The sequence below is a fragment of the Trichosurus vulpecula genome, chromosome 1 (assembly GCF_011100635.1).
Source record: "Trichosurus vulpecula isolate mTriVul1 chromosome 1, mTriVul1.pri, whole genome shotgun sequence".
NCBI lineage: Eukaryota > Metazoa > Chordata > Mammalia > Diprotodontia > Phalangeridae > Trichosurus > Trichosurus vulpecula.
Genome location: NC_050573.1, coordinates 543,119,952 through 543,135,607, shown reverse-complemented (window position 1 = coordinate 543,135,607; position 15,656 = coordinate 543,119,952). Strand labels below are relative to the sequence as shown.

The following is a 15,656-nucleotide window of genomic DNA, read 5'->3' as shown; positions in this document are numbered from 1 at the left end:
CAGCCAAGAGGAGCACATGGCCTCCTGACTAGACAGGTAGTCTCAAGCTGCTATTCTACAACCCCCCTAAATTCCTTATACAGGTTTTCTGTCTCTCTCTTTCACAAATTTTACCTTTAAACTTTACCACAAGGACGGGCTACAAAGGTACTCAGGGGCACAGGACTGACTGTTAGTCTGTGAATTTCTGTCCCTCTCCTCCTTTTGCCCTGTGGGGAGGGAGATTTAAGTTTTTTCCTACAGTTCTCCTGCATTGTCTTCTAATCCAATCTAGGAGGAGAGGAGTTTGATTTGACTGCTCTAACCTTTACTGCAGCCCTACTGAAAAGATCTCAATGACTGTAATTCAAGTAAACTTCACCCCCTTGCTCACTCCCAAAAACCTCTTTTGTACTTGAATCTAAGGGAATCAGGGACTAAGACAAATGCCAGAGTCCCACTGAAGACTTTAAGGGAGGTTTTAGCCAGAAGGCATTTGTGGGGAGGAGGTGTTTTTAGCAAGAGTGAGCTCCTCGAATGGATTTACAGTTTCAGGAGTTCTTTCTTCCCAAATTCAACTAACCAATTTCCAAACTTTTTAACAATTTAAAACCCAGAATTTGCCAAAATTTTAACCTTTTCTCCGTTCTGATTCCAGGTCAGCCACACACAGAACCATAAGGTGAAAGAGTCTTTGTTTCCCTAGTTGCAGCCTGAAATCTCTGGCTGCCTGCATTTCAGATTTGATTTTAACAAAACAGACATTTCACAATTTTGACATAGACACACGAACAAAACATAACAAAAAACACAGTGTGGATCGAATTGAAGGCTAAGCAGGTCCCCTCAGAGGAAAGAAAGTAAACCAGGTTTCCTCTTCAAGGAAAACACCCCCAATCTTCCCACACCCCAAACAGACCAGTAGCATGGGTTAACTGAGGCTAAGCAGGTCCCCTCAGAAGAAAGGAAATAAACCAGCTTCCCTCTTCAAGGAAAACACCCCAATCTTCCCATACCCCAACACAAAACAGATAACCAATAGCATGAGGTAACTGGGGCTAAGGAGGTCCCCTCAGAGGAAAGAAAATAAACCAGGTTTCCTCTTCAAGGAAAACACCCCAGTCTTCCCACACCCCAATAGGGAGGGTGGAATCCCAGCCCCCCTAGCTCTGTCCCACAGCCTCGTCAGGGTTTAGCATGATAACAGAGACCCAAATGGCTAGCCCCAAACCAGAAAAACCTTCCCTCTAGAGGTCTGAAAACTAGAATTCTCTGTAGGCCAAAAAGGGACAGGTCAGCAAAGAGCCCATTCTCCGAGACCATCACTCCACATCAGAGTCCTAGGAAAAGTAATCCCCAGGAGCCAGCCCTCTGAAGTGAGAGAAGGTGGATCGGGGGCAGAGACTCCCTGTTGAGGTCCGGAGTTCTGTGTGTGTCTCCAGGGCAGTAACATAAAATACCGCCTCATCTCGCTGGGGCCTCCAAAATGTTGTACCAGGAGCAAGCGAGACACACCACAGAGTATAAGTTTTAAGTGGAGAATTTATTAGTCGGCGGCCATTGGTGTACTGCACCACAAATCGATGGCCATGTGTTGGGGTGATGGCTTGGCTTATATAGGATATGTGGGGGTACAGGGCAGGGAAACAGGAACAAAGGTCCTGGCTGATCAAAAGATTTGGTCAGGTTATGGTACTAGTGGGATAATCTCATTTACATTCTTTGGTGGAGTCCCAGAGCCCCAGGGATATCTGCTAGAAAGGGTCTGCCAGGTTATCCTTCAGTGGGATAGTCCTATCTATTGACATTCCTTGGTGGAGTCATGGAGTCCCAGGGGGTTTGGGAAATGCCAAAGATATCTCAGTCCATTCTTATAGTCACCAGGTGCTGAAAGCAGGCCTTAGGAGTAACTGGGTGGGGACTTTCCTTTTCAGAAAGGATATAGCAGAGTTGGGAAATAAAGTCAGGAAAATCCTACCTAGGCTGTGTCCAAAGTCGTCTTCAAGACTTTTCCCAGACACAGACCTTTCAAGTTCTCAGCTTGCAATGCCTGCCATGCCATCACTGGCTTCATGTGACCTAGTCCTGTAATCAGAGCTTAAGACAATATTAAATTGTAGTCCCATAAAATCTTAAATAGCAAAATAAATATCCTTCAGATAAGACTGCCCAAATTTCATTGAGCTAATGATTATTGAGCTAATGATTATCAAATCAAACTACATAACTATTCCATCTTCTAAATATTTCCTCACACTCATCTCCAACTTATTTTGACCATCTGAAACTATCATTCTCGGGACAAGAGAGGCTTAGCTAACTCCCATTTGTCCCCAGACTTTCTTATCTGCCTTTCCTATTTTCCCTCAACCTTAGTTTACCTTTCCAAATCTTTCAAACCCAGTACTCAGTCTTCCTTTACATTTCAACCATAAGACAAAACAATTCATAAGTTAGTACTTTCATTGTCATAACTGTGTATACTTGAATCCCATTCCAGCTTCTTAAACACACAAAGACACAAAAAAGGGGATTTGTTTTTCGTGATAACTCATTCTAAAAAATGAGGGGATACTAATTAAACAGATCTGCCATCTCATCTCCCCCTGAGGGTGGGTTCTTCTCCATCACATGGCATTCTTCACTAATTAAACTACCAGGCCAAGCCCATCTCTTAGGCTAATCTTATCAATTTTTTTAAAGAAGCCAGGTTGGAGGCTTCTTGACCCCTACCATCCTCTTATTGCTGCTCCTCCCCTTTCCTTCTGAAGGTGTAGAGACTATGCTACTAACCCATGTACTTGGATTCCATCTCTTCCCTCCCCCACTTAGATGTGGAGGAAGGGGTGATGATGTTGATAATGACAGGTAGATAGGTCTTAAGGGTTTGCAAATTGCTTACATATGTCATGATGTTTGAGTCTTACAACAATCTCATGAGCCTAGCACTATTCTTGTTTTACAGATGAGGAAATAGAGGCTGAGAGTGACCAACTTCTTAACTTCTTTCCTAGGAGAAATTCAATTCCTTAACTCAGCTTTTTATTTTTTTAACATATAAAATTCAAGCATCTTAGACTCTACAAGAAATCATCTTTGCCAACAAAATTCTGATCTGACTTCCAGAGGGTATGCCTTGGAACTGAACTGACTGCTTACAAGACTGGGGAGTTGAGCGAAAATAGGCAGTTCTAAGTTGGCCATTCAGCTGTCCTCATGTGCTTCACAGAAGGAAAGTAAAATCTGATATGTAAATGGTCTGTGCTAATACGAATCCCTCTGGAAAGGAAATAAACTTCTAAAATGCCAGCTATACTCTAAGTGAAGAGAAAACATGGGGCTACACAGACTCTAGTAGATGCAGGCCTTTTCCCCTTCCAGCTTGCCATCTCACTAATTACTTGACTAGCACTAACCTCCTTACAATCACTATAATTGTTCTCCTAACCCTTCATTGGTCTACACCATCCATACACAAGCTCGAAACTGTGGTCCTCCTTCCATACAGGCCTCTAGAAAGTAAGATGCTTTTTCTCAGGATCACTTGCATCTTCAGATGACAAGGAGTTACACTAACATATAAATTCGCATTAAATAATTTTTTTGCACTGCTATTTTAAGCAAGGTGGAAGAATTCTTGGACTTGGCATGGGAAAAGGTTTCCTTGTACCCTTCTAGATCCATATGAACTTTCCCTGTTTTCTTCCTCTGGCCTCCAAAAAAACACCCTCAGAAACCAAGTTGCAATATGGTGGCACCTAATACTGATGTGCACATGTATAAATGCAGCCTAAAAGGGCTAGGGAAATATTGGGGAGGAAGCAGGGAGAGGGGGTAAAAGTTCTCCTTGAAACAAGACCCAAAGGATATGGGGACAGCAACTGGTATTGTATCCTTAGATTTTGGCAGGTTTCTTCTCCACCTCCCTCTTTTTGTCCAGCACCCAAAAGTTTGGACCATTTCTTCACACTTTTGGATAACATGGATAATTTTCTTGCTCTTCACATATGTTAATTTCACTTGGTCCTCAATGATCCTGTGTGCCACACAGTAAAAGTATCTTAGGGATAGTTGTTCAGTCATTTTTTCAGTCAAGTGAGATGTGACCCCGTTTGGGGTTTTCTGGGTAAAGATACTGGAGTGGTTTGTGTAGCCAGAGTGTCCTTTGTTTTTGAGTGACTCAACCAGAGCCACGCCCTATTGGGTGTTAACCTGGTCTACGCTAGGGGGAGGGGCCAGCTCAAGAACCAATCGGCTCTGGTCATTCAGGCGGCCCTTGATGATGTCAAAAACTCTATAAGAGGGGAGAGGACAGCTTGAACATTTCTCTTTCCTTTTGCAGTTGGTGTGGGAGCAACCGGGAGTGTGACTCTGGGCCAGCCCTTGCTCTCAGGCCGAGCCCAAGTGTTGGTAACTATGAATTGTATTGGGTCTGTCTGTTGATATTTGTAATTTGCTTGTATTTTGGTTTTGAGGTTCGGGGTGCTGGTTTCTATTCCCCTGTGCTAAATGAATATCTTGAAGCTCAAGGTGCAGGCTTTTTCCCCTGAAGTGCGTGAATGAATCTGTATTTGGTATATCTCTTGATGCTTGTCTCTTTGCTCCCCTGAACTAACTGAATGGTAACTGAATGCTGGCGTTTTCCCCTGAACTAAATGAATGTTGTCTGTATGCTAACAAAGTAAGCTGGTCAGTCCCTTCACCGTGCTTTCCTTGTTTAAGCAGATTAAAAAGAACCTGTGCTTTCCTGGCAGCCCTCTGGGGCCCGGCAGCCTCCTGGGTCCCAGCAGCCTGTGCATCTTACGCCCCCACAGAATCTGCTAGCTGGGTTGTTAATACAGTTTGCTATTTCTTTCTCCAGCCCATTTTACAGATAAGCGGGCTGAGGGCAACAGGGTTAGGTGACTTGTCCAGGGTCACACAGCTAGTAAGTAACTGATGATGGAATTGAACTTGGGTCTTCTTGAATCCAGGCCTGGTGCTCTATGCACTGTGCCACTTAGGAACAAACTACATTGTTAAAATACCTGCCCAACATTACAGCTGTGCCAGAACACAAATTGAAATCCAGGTGTTCTAACTCCTAATCAAGTGCTTTTGCCATTATACTGCATGGCCACGTGTGTTCTTCTGCTAAGGTGAAATTCCCCAGAGTATTCCTATCCAATATAATGTAATGTCTCTTTGACATTCATTTAATTACTCTGATTTTCCCTTTAGATTGGACTGGGAAGAATAAAGGCCTGGGTATACCTTTAGCCATATCACTGCTACTGGCATAAAGGAGTCTTGCATAGACTATATATCCACTATTGGCAAAGAGACTATCCATCTTGCAGAAACCTTGAGAACAAGCCCATCACAGATGGAGAAGACTGTCCCCGAGATACTTATTGATGCAAAAGAGATTGTGGCTAGGCTCGCTACCAAAGGTAAGTGAACATTGGTTTAACTGGAAGTGACCCTGGTATACTTAGCAGAGCCTCTTGAATGAGGAGATAGTCCTGCTTAGTGGCATGCTTTAAATGGCTTAAAACTTGAATTTGGTTTGGAGAAAGTTGGCCTACTAATTCAAGCAAAACTCCCTCTTGTGGGCCAGGAATGAAGTGACGTTAAAATATCACACTCAAAAGCTCTCCAATCTCAGAGCTTTGACCTGGAATTAGTTGAGGGCTCTGATTACTTCCATAGTTGGGCCAAAACAGCTGTTTTGGTTGTTGGAAACGATTCTTTTTCCCCCACCCCCAAGGTGATACAGCCTAGGAGCCCTATTGTGTGGGAATGTCGAAGAAACAATCTCTAAATACTAGACCTAGGTAATATAAATATGTGTCAGACAGATAATACACAGGAGGCACTGGAGGTTTTGGATTCCAGCCTCTAACAGGTTCACTTTTGATCTGGTCAGACAGGAAAGAGATTCAAAGGGGTTACAAGAAGGTCTATTCTAGTCTTGTCTTCTCTAACACAGAATTGCTGATAAGGGGAGCACTGCAAACTCCTACAGCATTCCCTAATCACTCTTCTTGCAGGGGTCAGAGAGAAAGGGGGAGGTGGGGGGCAACTACCCCTGCGTCTCGATGGGCCTAGTCGAGGTGGGAACAACATGTGCAGCCAATCCTAAAGGGTTCCCCTAAATCCTCTCAAGCCTCAATGGCGGCCAGTAGAGGCACACAGCATTCCAGCTTGTGCATGTTTCCCCTACTCACTGACCACTGACCACCTCTTTTATAGGGCATCAGCCAAAGAAGGCTTTGCCAGCAAGAGCCTCACATCACTGCATCCTTATATCTCACTGTGCAGTCACAGTGGATGTTTACAATTTCAGCATGCATATTTATATTATTTATCCTTATATAATGCTGCGCAAGCATGGTGGAGATATTTTGAACCATGAGCCTGGGAACTCATATCTAATAGCTGGGAAACAGATTGTCACCGCCACAGATCCTGGGAAACTGAGGTTGTTATGGGCATAGATCCTGGGAAACTGAACTCTAAATAATGACAAAAATCCATTTTATGCACATTAAAATCCATCTTACTTACTATATGTTAAAATAAAACAAAATAGCAGACTTCCTTTTGTTGGCAATATGGATGGAGTGTTCTTCCCAACAAGATGACTATGCTCTACAGACAAAGTTCTAATCTTACCATGAGCATTTCACCTGAGACCTTTTATTATGTTTGTAGTCAGCCTAAGCCTGGAGAATTGACAATAGTATTTGGATCTGGAAGGGGCTGAAGAGATCATCTCATCTAGCCCCTCCCTTTTGCAAATGAATTACCCCAGTCCAGAGAAAGGGAAGGTACTTGTTCAAGTTCACACAGGCAGTAAGTAGACAGGATTTCAACCCAATCCCTCTACCTCCAAATTCAATGCCCTTTCTGTTACGGCATGCTACCTCAGAATACCTATTTGTATTTGTACCAATCAGTAGAAAGTAGGCAACAGATGCCTTAAAGAAAAGCATTGAGCTGAGATCCTGAATATGGGATTATTGCTGTAAATCAACTAACCAGGTTAGAATTGTTAAACATCTTAATGGTAAAGATTTTAGAGTAATCAGCCTCTGAATTCAATGTAGTCATTTTCTGTGAAATAGAAACTTCCCTTGCACTGATCATTTCTTTTGAAGGCAGAAGGAAAAAGTAGAAGTGGTGGTTCTACTAATCACCACTGGTACTAGTTTATCTTACTGGAGGGTATGCCCATCAACACCTTCTAGCTTTTAACTAATAATGCTTTCATTTTCAGATTCAAGTGAGCCTATCAGCCAAGAGAGAATGAGCATACCACAAGTACCACAGGAGGTAATTTTGACTAACCGTCTGAGCTAATTCTGATTCCACTGTGAAAATAATCCAGTCCTGGGTCTAACAGCTCAAAATTGTCTTAGTGTATAGCATCCTATCAGAGCTTGGCACTGAGTTCATTATAAGAAAGAAGTAAATGACCTAGGTGTGTTGAACACAGTCCCTAGGGGCCTTTTGGAGGCTTTCTACTACATATCGCTCTTCTAAACTTTTAAAAAATATTTCCTTTTAAATTCAAGACTGAATTAAAGAGCTAACTCTGGTACACTGAAGAAGGGTTCTATATAAATTCCTCTTTAAAGTGTGTTTTTTTTTTGAAAAGGAACTAACTTGAATATATTGATAGGTGGAAAACTGAAGAAGGCAGACTAAAGAGCCTGGGAAAAGATTATACAAAAAACGAATGGATAGATGCCAAAGCTAACCGATAAAACGAATAAACTTTAACCTGGTATAAAATGTAGGGAGGGAACCACTATGGACAAGTGAAACATTTGACTAATTAAAAGGAAATCTTAACAGCAAGGTAAACCTGGGTGATATAAGTAAAACATCAAGTTTTTTCCTCTAAATACAGAGGGAAATCTGTACCTTGTCCTCAGTACTAACGGATCACAACATTAAAAAAGTTTTGGGAAGGGCTGCAGAGAGAATGGAGTTAGCATTTAGTAAGTACCTACTATGTGCCAGGTGCTTTGAAAATTACCTCATTTGATCCGCAAAAAAAAACCTCTGAGGCGGGTCCTATTTTTCATTCTCGTTTTACAGTTGAGGAAACTGAGCAGACACATTGTGACTTGCCCAGAATCGCACAGCTAGTAAATATTTCAGGTCACATTTGAACCCCAGTCTTGACTCCAGGCCCAGACCACACCCCTGTATCTATAAGGAAGGTAGTAGCGCCATGAGCAAAGGCAGCATGGAGATCAGGTGAAGCATCAGCTAGTTTCTTCCCACTAAGTATGGCAGGGTTTCTTGAAAGGGACTGTGGTGCCTTGTACCTGCCCCTTCCTCAGCTGTTCCCTTCATACAGCAGGACATGCCCAAACCTCTTTTCCACATGGAGTTGTCCCAGCAAATTTTGTAAGCCTTGAATTTCAGACTCATACCTTTATGTGGAGCCAGCTCTACACGTCGCACTCAAACCTATTCCTCTTCCCCCCCGCCGCCCATTACCATGTTTCTCCAAAACCATGTTTTTGTAATTATGTTTCCCTTGCTTTCTGTCCTTTTTGATAGCATCTGATATCTACTTCCATACTCAGTTGTCTAACCTGCACTTTTGTTTCTGTGCCTAAAATTAGTCTCTTATCTAGGGTCTCTGTCTCTCAGAACTATATATGCCTCTATTCCTTCATTCTCTAAATGGGGAGTTACAAAGCACTTTCTCTTCCAACATTTTTTTCCCACTGAACCTTGAGTCTTCCTGTTAACAGACTTCAAAATACAAACGAAATGCACATTTGAACACAAATTCTAAGTGGTATTAAATAAGAGGGAGCTCTAAAATTATTGGAAGAAACTTAAAACTGTTAAATATTTGTAATGGTAAACTAGATTCTTGTCTACCTTGACTAATTGAGCGCTCAAAAAAAAAATAGTTGACACAAATGCCTACGATATGGAAAGCCCACTGCTACAGATACAAAGATGGGAACATTTGCTGATCTCTATTCAGGTAGATCTTGTCAGCACTTTTCAATTCCTATAAATTATTACTGGACAGCCTTCCTAACCTTTAAAATAGATTAGATGTACCCAAATAGCAATGGTCACATACATCAAGAAAGTTGAGACAAAAACATATAACCTAGTAAGACCCAAAAATCTAGTTTGGTTGGAACCTAGTATTTATTAGTACATGTTTGGGGATATTAAGCTGAAAAGACTGGTACCATAACATGAGCCGAAGGCATTATAAATTTGTTTCTCTTTCTAGATACCACCTTCATCTAAAGAGATCATACCTGACAAAGCTCAACCATCAAAAGAAAGTGATTCATTAATGAATGCCAGTAGTGGTTACTCGAGCAAGGACGATGCCATAAGCATCAGTAATGTGAGCACAAAGTCTGTGTCTGATGAAGAGAAAATCTTGTCGGAAATCCAAGAGGAGAAAGAAACACTAGAAGAATTAAAAATGACTGTGGACAAATACTTCCCACTCTCACCAAATGAGGGTCAGTGACTATCGAGCTACACACAATTCCTCTGGCCTTCTCCCTTATTCAGTTCTGCATTGGAGTGTAAAACAGTCTGGCTAATTTCTGATTAGACTGTTTCATGATGTACTATGACTTAGTCATCTAGCTTCCTTTATATGTAAAGTTGCTACTTCACTTGCATGTAAGTTTATTTTTAAGAGTACAGCAGTCTTATGACTGTTACATATTCAGCTCTGAATAAGAATCTGATGCTGTTTTATGATTCTAGTGCCTGATGCCTGGGTTTAAGGAAAACGGGATATCCTGATGGATTTGGTCACATAGCATAGTTTAGCTTTCCTCACAACAGAAGCAAAGGGAATATCCTATGGATTGTCAAGGTCTCTAAGATTGGCTCACTACTGGTCTTTAGCCCCTCTTAATTCGAATGCCTCCCTCTGTTAATTATGCCCTATTTACCCTGCATATAGCTTGATTTGCATATATTTGTTTGCATGTTGCCTCCCCCGTTAGACTGAGGGCAAGGACAGTCTTGCTGCCTCTTGTACTCCCAGCCTTTGGCACGTTGCCTGGCATATAATAGGGGCTTAGTAAATGTTAACTAAGTATGTTCAAGTAGAATTATTAATGCTTTTTTAAACATTCAAATTAGCTACTATCCAAGAAGCTTCAGAGGAAGACGGAGGTTATTTTGGAGACATGTCTTCAAAAGGCACAGCCTACTTCACATCACTAGGTTCTCTGCCAAGCCACCTCCAGTGCCAGGCATATAAGAATGCATTGGAAAATATCAGAGGTGCCAAGAACAACATCAGAAAACTCTTGTACCTTCTCTATGAAGCAATTGAATGGGTAAGATTTTGTATGCTCTAAGCTACTTCTAACACCAACCAGGTCCTTTCTAAGACCATTTTTGAAGAATCTAAGTTGGAAGGACCATTTAGCCATTTAGCATAAAAAGCCATTTAGTCCCTTATCATTTAACAAGCAGTCACCCAACTTGTGTTTAATGACCTAGTAAAGAAGAACCCAGTCATCATTTCTTAAGGCAGCTCATTATAATTTGGTAAGTTGCCCCCACTCACTCCCTACACAATTCCTTTATGTATAATCTAAGTCTACCTCCCCCCATCCCCCATTCTTCCTACTAGGAGCAGTAGATAAACAAACCAAAAAAAAAACCCTAACCTCCAGTACAGGCTAGCTCATTCAAGGACTTTAAAGTCTTCCTTTCTCTTGACTAATCATTGTCTATTCATCTGACATGGTCTTAAGGCCTGTCAGCATTCTGAATGTTCTTTTGATCTCTGTTCCATCAATGTTCTTAAAGTATAATGCCCAGAATGATCATATTAAAATCATTTGATTCTGGCCAGGGCTTAAACCCTATGTTGGGGACATTGCCTCTCAATACTGCCCAAGATTGTACAAGGGGGTACAAGCTTTGATGGATACTGACCTTATTTGTTATGCCGCACGGCCAGGTCTTTACCCACCTAGCAAGATAGACCAGGAGGTGCAGGGGTGGTGGTATGTGTGGGTGATTGGGGGCGATGGTAAAGTGGTAGAAGCAAGCTTCTAGATTCCACTTAAGCCATGCTAGCCTTTCCATTATGGCAATTATCTTTTTATGGCATGTATAAGAGGATGGTCTCCAACTATAGGGAAGGAATTATAAATTGCTGACTCCTTAATAAACGCAGCATGCCTCAGTTCTGAAGAACACTGTTACAAGGCAGACCTATATCTTCAAGCTTTCCAAATGTTTTGTTCCACCAGGCTTATCAAAGAAAGCAAGATTCTGAGGATGGGCAGAATTGCCATAAGGCCCTATTTGAGCTGTGGATCAAGTGGAGTAGGAGCCTGTTCGAAAATGTCGATGGTGATACAAAGGTATCAGACTTGTAGGCACATGGAAAATTAATGTCAAATTGATATCTCTTTGTAGATCGGATGGGTGACCTCAAGAACATTTGTTTAGTGTTGCTCCTATGTATTGCAAATGCTTCTTCTTCCTGCCTCTCATAAGATCCACCTGGCCTGGGGAACTTGTGCTTGTGCAGAAGCAGCCAAGATGACTTAGATCTGGAATACTTCTTCATAATCCATAATAAACTCAATCCAATTGGGGGATCCAGAAAGATCTACCATAGGAGAATAATTCAAGAACTAAACCTTGAAGTCAAGCAGGGACTCTCATGACATAGAGATGAAAGTATGTTCTAGACATGTAAGTGGTCAATCTTATTTGAAGGTAGGAATCTCTCAAGTTTGGGGGAACAGCAAGTAGGTAGCTTGGCTGGAACTGAACCTATAAAAGGAGAGAGGGAAAGTGAAAATAAACCTAGAAAACTAAATAGAAAATGGATTGTAAAAAATCACAGAGGCAACGGGAAACAGTGGAAAGTTCTCAGGTAAGGATATGACAGGCTACTGCTTTAGAAAGATTGCTTTGGTGCCTTGTGGCAACTAATCAGAAATAGATGAGGGGCCAGGAATCTAGATGAGAGGCTGGTATGATATTCTGGGTAAGGTAACAAGGGTCTGAAGCAGGGTGGGGGCCATATAAGTAGAAAGAAGGGAACAGATGGAAGATATGGAATCAATAAGACTCTACAACTGGATATAGGACTGGGGGGGGGGCGGGGAGAATGAGGAAGTTGGAACAACGACCAGGCTGAAAATTGAGGGTAACTAGAAGAATGGTGTTGGCCAATATGTAACAACTGAAGCCAATGTATATTTTAACAGATCACAAGAATAGGTTAAGATGAATTGGTAGACAACATGGCATGTTCCTAACATAACATTAAACATGTCAAAAGCTGGAATGTTCAGGAAGTCTTGGATTACAGAGCCTTTGGAAATGATACTCTATGAAACTCAAGACCTTAAGGCAGCTATATAGACCATAGGTCTGACTTACTATAGGGGTAACTATGTCCAACAAATCACAGGAGATTGAAAAGAAAATGGCACCATGCTCTAGGGTTCAAGGTAAACTCATGATTCTGATACCTCAACACTGCTAATGGCACTTTAGTTACCAATTACTTATGCATTAACTACCCTAGCTGACTTTGAAACATTCTGGATCCCTCAGAGGCTCTAGTGAACCTTCTATCTGAAGTATCAATAGACAATAGTATATCTTTGAAGGCATACCTATGACTTCCTTGAGGGTAGCTACTCATGGCTTGTGTAGCCTTCATAAGTACTAAATGTAGTATGTGAAAATAAAATGGCAAAAAATAAAGTAAGTTTTAAGATTATTTGAGGAAGATTTCATGGAGAATAGGGACTTCTGCTAGACCTAACAAAAAAAAAGGGTAAATTTAGGCAGGGGGACAGAAAAGATAATCCTCAGCATAGTGATTTGAAAGGCACTGAGATCTTTCAGTATCATCCAGGCAGCCAGATGATGACTTTTCCAATATGGTGGGAGCTATTGTGGAACTTGGGGGGAGGGGTTGTCAGGGAGCTGCCTTTTACAATGTGCCTCTAGAGGAAGATTCTCTTGCCTTCTTGCTTTTTTGGGGATGAGACGGAAAAACTAGAGAGAATGTCAGGTTGGGAATAAAGGAAAGTATTCTAGGGATAAGATTATCAAGGCTCTTAGAAAACTTGTCAGTTGTTTGGTTTATTTTTTTGTATCCTGTTGTATACAGAAGCTGTAGCTAGGTGACCACTCCTTAATATGCAGGAGAAACAGCTATGAAATCAACTTGAGTCTGGTGTAGCTTAGTGACAAGGTCTTCTGAATGTGGACTCTAGAAGGCCAGGATATTTGAAGGAAGCAGATATTAGGGTAAGGCTGAGACAAGTAGTCCTACTTGGAGAGGGGGAAGGTCAGCTGGAGGTCCAGAGATGACAAGCAACAAGTAACTAGACAGGAAGCAGTGGACTTCAAAAGACAACTTGCTTGCTGAGTTGCAGTGGTTGTGGCAGAAAGAGAGCAAAGGAGTGGTATCCCAGTTGTCCCTGAACCCTGATGTTTGAGAGGAGCAACAGTCAGCCTTGGAGAAGGCACCAAGGTATGTAGCTTCAGGAGAAAGCTAGATTCCATAAAAACCAGAACATGCTGAAGGAAGAGAAGGAAAAGACCTGGAATCAAAAGGTTGTAGATATAGAGCTGAAAGGAGTCTTGGAGGTATCCCTTTCACTTAGGAAAGGAAGAGACAAGGGCCTCAGGAAGGTTTAACTTTCAAAGCTCCAAGTGGAGGCAGGATTCAAACTTGGATTTTGTGACTGCCAGTTACGATCTTGCTCCAAAACTACAAAAAAAAGCCCCTCAGGAGGAACAGAGGAAGACAGGGACAGATAAGGCTTAGGACTGAGTTTATTAGGGATTATGAAGAAGTATTCCAGATCTAAGTCATCTTGGCTGCTTCTGCACAAGCACAAGTTCCCCAGGCCAGTTGGATCTTATGAGAGAGGCAGGAAGAAGCCTCAAGAAAAGGACCTGACCTCCACAGGACCCTCAGACACAGCCCAAAGCAGATGAGGAAGACAGCAAACAGGTAGCCGGGGCTAGGAGGGGGGAGAACCAGGATGTCAGTATCTGGGTCCCAGCACTGAACACATGCTAGTTCTAGCTGTGGACCAGAACAGTACAGTAAGATGCATCGGGCAGCTAGGTGGCATGGTGCATACAGCAATGGCCCTGGAGTCAGGAAAACCTGAGTTCAAAGTGGCCCTCACATACTTAGTAGCTGACTAGGACGTGAAATAGGATAACAGAAGAGAGACTAGAAATCCTTTAAGTCAGCTGATTGTGGCAATTGATTTTTCCTTTTACTATAATTTTTCCCCCCAATCCAAAGATGACTTTTGAACCTGAGTGACTAGAAGAATGGTGGTACTATTGACAGGAAAGGTAGCCTAAAGAAGTTTTTGTAGTTGGCAACAACTTTAGAATTCAACTAATTTGTTTTGCAGATGAGATTGAGGTATAAAATATCTTCCCCACAATCCCACAGGGAATGAGTAAAAGAGTAAGCATTTAAATGGAGTCTTAGAATGCCTAATCCAGGATTTGTGTAAAAAAAAAAGTTCCAACTATTTCCAATTGCCTATTGGATATCTATGTGTGTGTGTGTGTATGCCTTCTAAATCTATGCCAAAGCAATTAAAGAGGAGGTGATAGAAGGCAGAGGGCATTATTAATTAGGTCTTTTTTCAGAAATCTAGAATTTGTGCTAGAATGGGCAACAGCTGCATACTTAGTAAAGTCTGTCTGTCCTCCCTTTTTCTTGCAGCTCTTGGAAATCCAGGCTCTGGCCATGTCCCATGGCATGGCTCTGAAATTACAGTTGGCCTTCATGGACCTCATGCCTCAAGTCCTGGGTCTCTCAAGCAGTGTACAAATACAAGACAAGCTCCGACTGGCTTTTCATACCATGCGGGACATTTACACCACCCTTTCACTAAATAATAGGTTTGAAGATCTAGACAACTATCGTCTGACTCTGAGCCAATTCCAGCTCACTCAAGCCCAGGGAATTATAGAAGAATTGTTTTGTTTCTTAGAAGGTAGTATTCCTTCTGGTTGAAGTGTAGGACCACTTTCCCCCTCTCAATATCCCATCACAGGCAATGGCATTCCTTAAAGAAAAAAAATCTTGAAATAAGATATGGAATCAGGTTGATACTTTCAGATTCATGGCGAACGGTCTTATGCCAGTTCATACTTAATAACTGCACTCTGTATATTTTTCACATTATGCAAATAAAGTCACATCGAAAATTATTTGATTTAGTATTTGTGGATTATTTAAATGCAAAATAGGTGATCCTAGATTTGGGGCAGCTAGGGATAGAGTGCAGGGCCTGGAGTCAGACACATTCAAATATGACCTCAGACCCTCAATAGCCGTGTGATCCTGGGCAGGTAACTTAACCCCTATTTGCCTCAGTTTCCTCATCTATAAGGATAACAGTACCTACCTCCCAGGGTTGGAGAGAGGATCAAATGGTTGAATAATTGTGCAATGCTAAGCAGTGCTTGGGAAACAGTGTGATTTCCCTTCCCCCCATGCGGGGCTTATTCAAGGCCATCAAACTTTCTTTGATTTCTCTGCTACCACTACACCTCCCTCGAAGTGGGAGGAGCAGCAGGATGGAGAAAATCCAAAGGCCCTTGCTGCAAAGTGACCCATCTGTTGTGGAGATAATGAGATTAGTTGTAGAGGG

At 42.0% G+C, this 15,656-nt stretch overlaps 1 protein-coding gene across 1 annotated transcript; it reads left to right on the top strand.

Moving 5' to 3' along the window:
* The first annotated feature begins 5,344 nt into the window (after window positions 1–5,344).
* LOC118841524 lies at window positions 5,345–15,016 on the top strand. The gene is made up of 7 exons (XM_036749030.1): window positions 5,345–5,411; window positions 7,241–7,296; window positions 9,239–9,479; window positions 10,117–10,316; window positions 11,244–11,339; window positions 13,970–13,984; window positions 14,723–15,016. Exons 1-7 carry the CDS (start codon window positions 5,345–5,347, stop codon window positions 15,014–15,016), a joined length of 969 nt encoding a protein of 322 aa, XP_036604925.1.
* Window positions 15,017–15,656: the final 640 nt, after the last annotated feature.

What these genes read in the sequence shown, in the direction of transcription:
- LOC118841524 (XM_036749030.1), top strand. Translation starts at nt 5,345, where the DNA reads ATGGAGAAGACTGTCCCCGAGATACTTATTGATGCAAAAGAGATTGTG. An exon ending in CCCACTCTCACCAAATGAGG is followed by an intron (nt 9,480 to 10,116) that starts GTCAGTGACTAT and finishes CATTCAAATTAG; the next exon opens with CTACTATCCAAGAAGCTTCA. An exon ending in TCTATGAAGCAATTGAATGG is followed by an intron (nt 10,317 to 11,243) that starts GTAAGATTTTGT and finishes TTGTTCCACCAG; the next exon opens with GCTTATCAAAGAAAGCAAGA.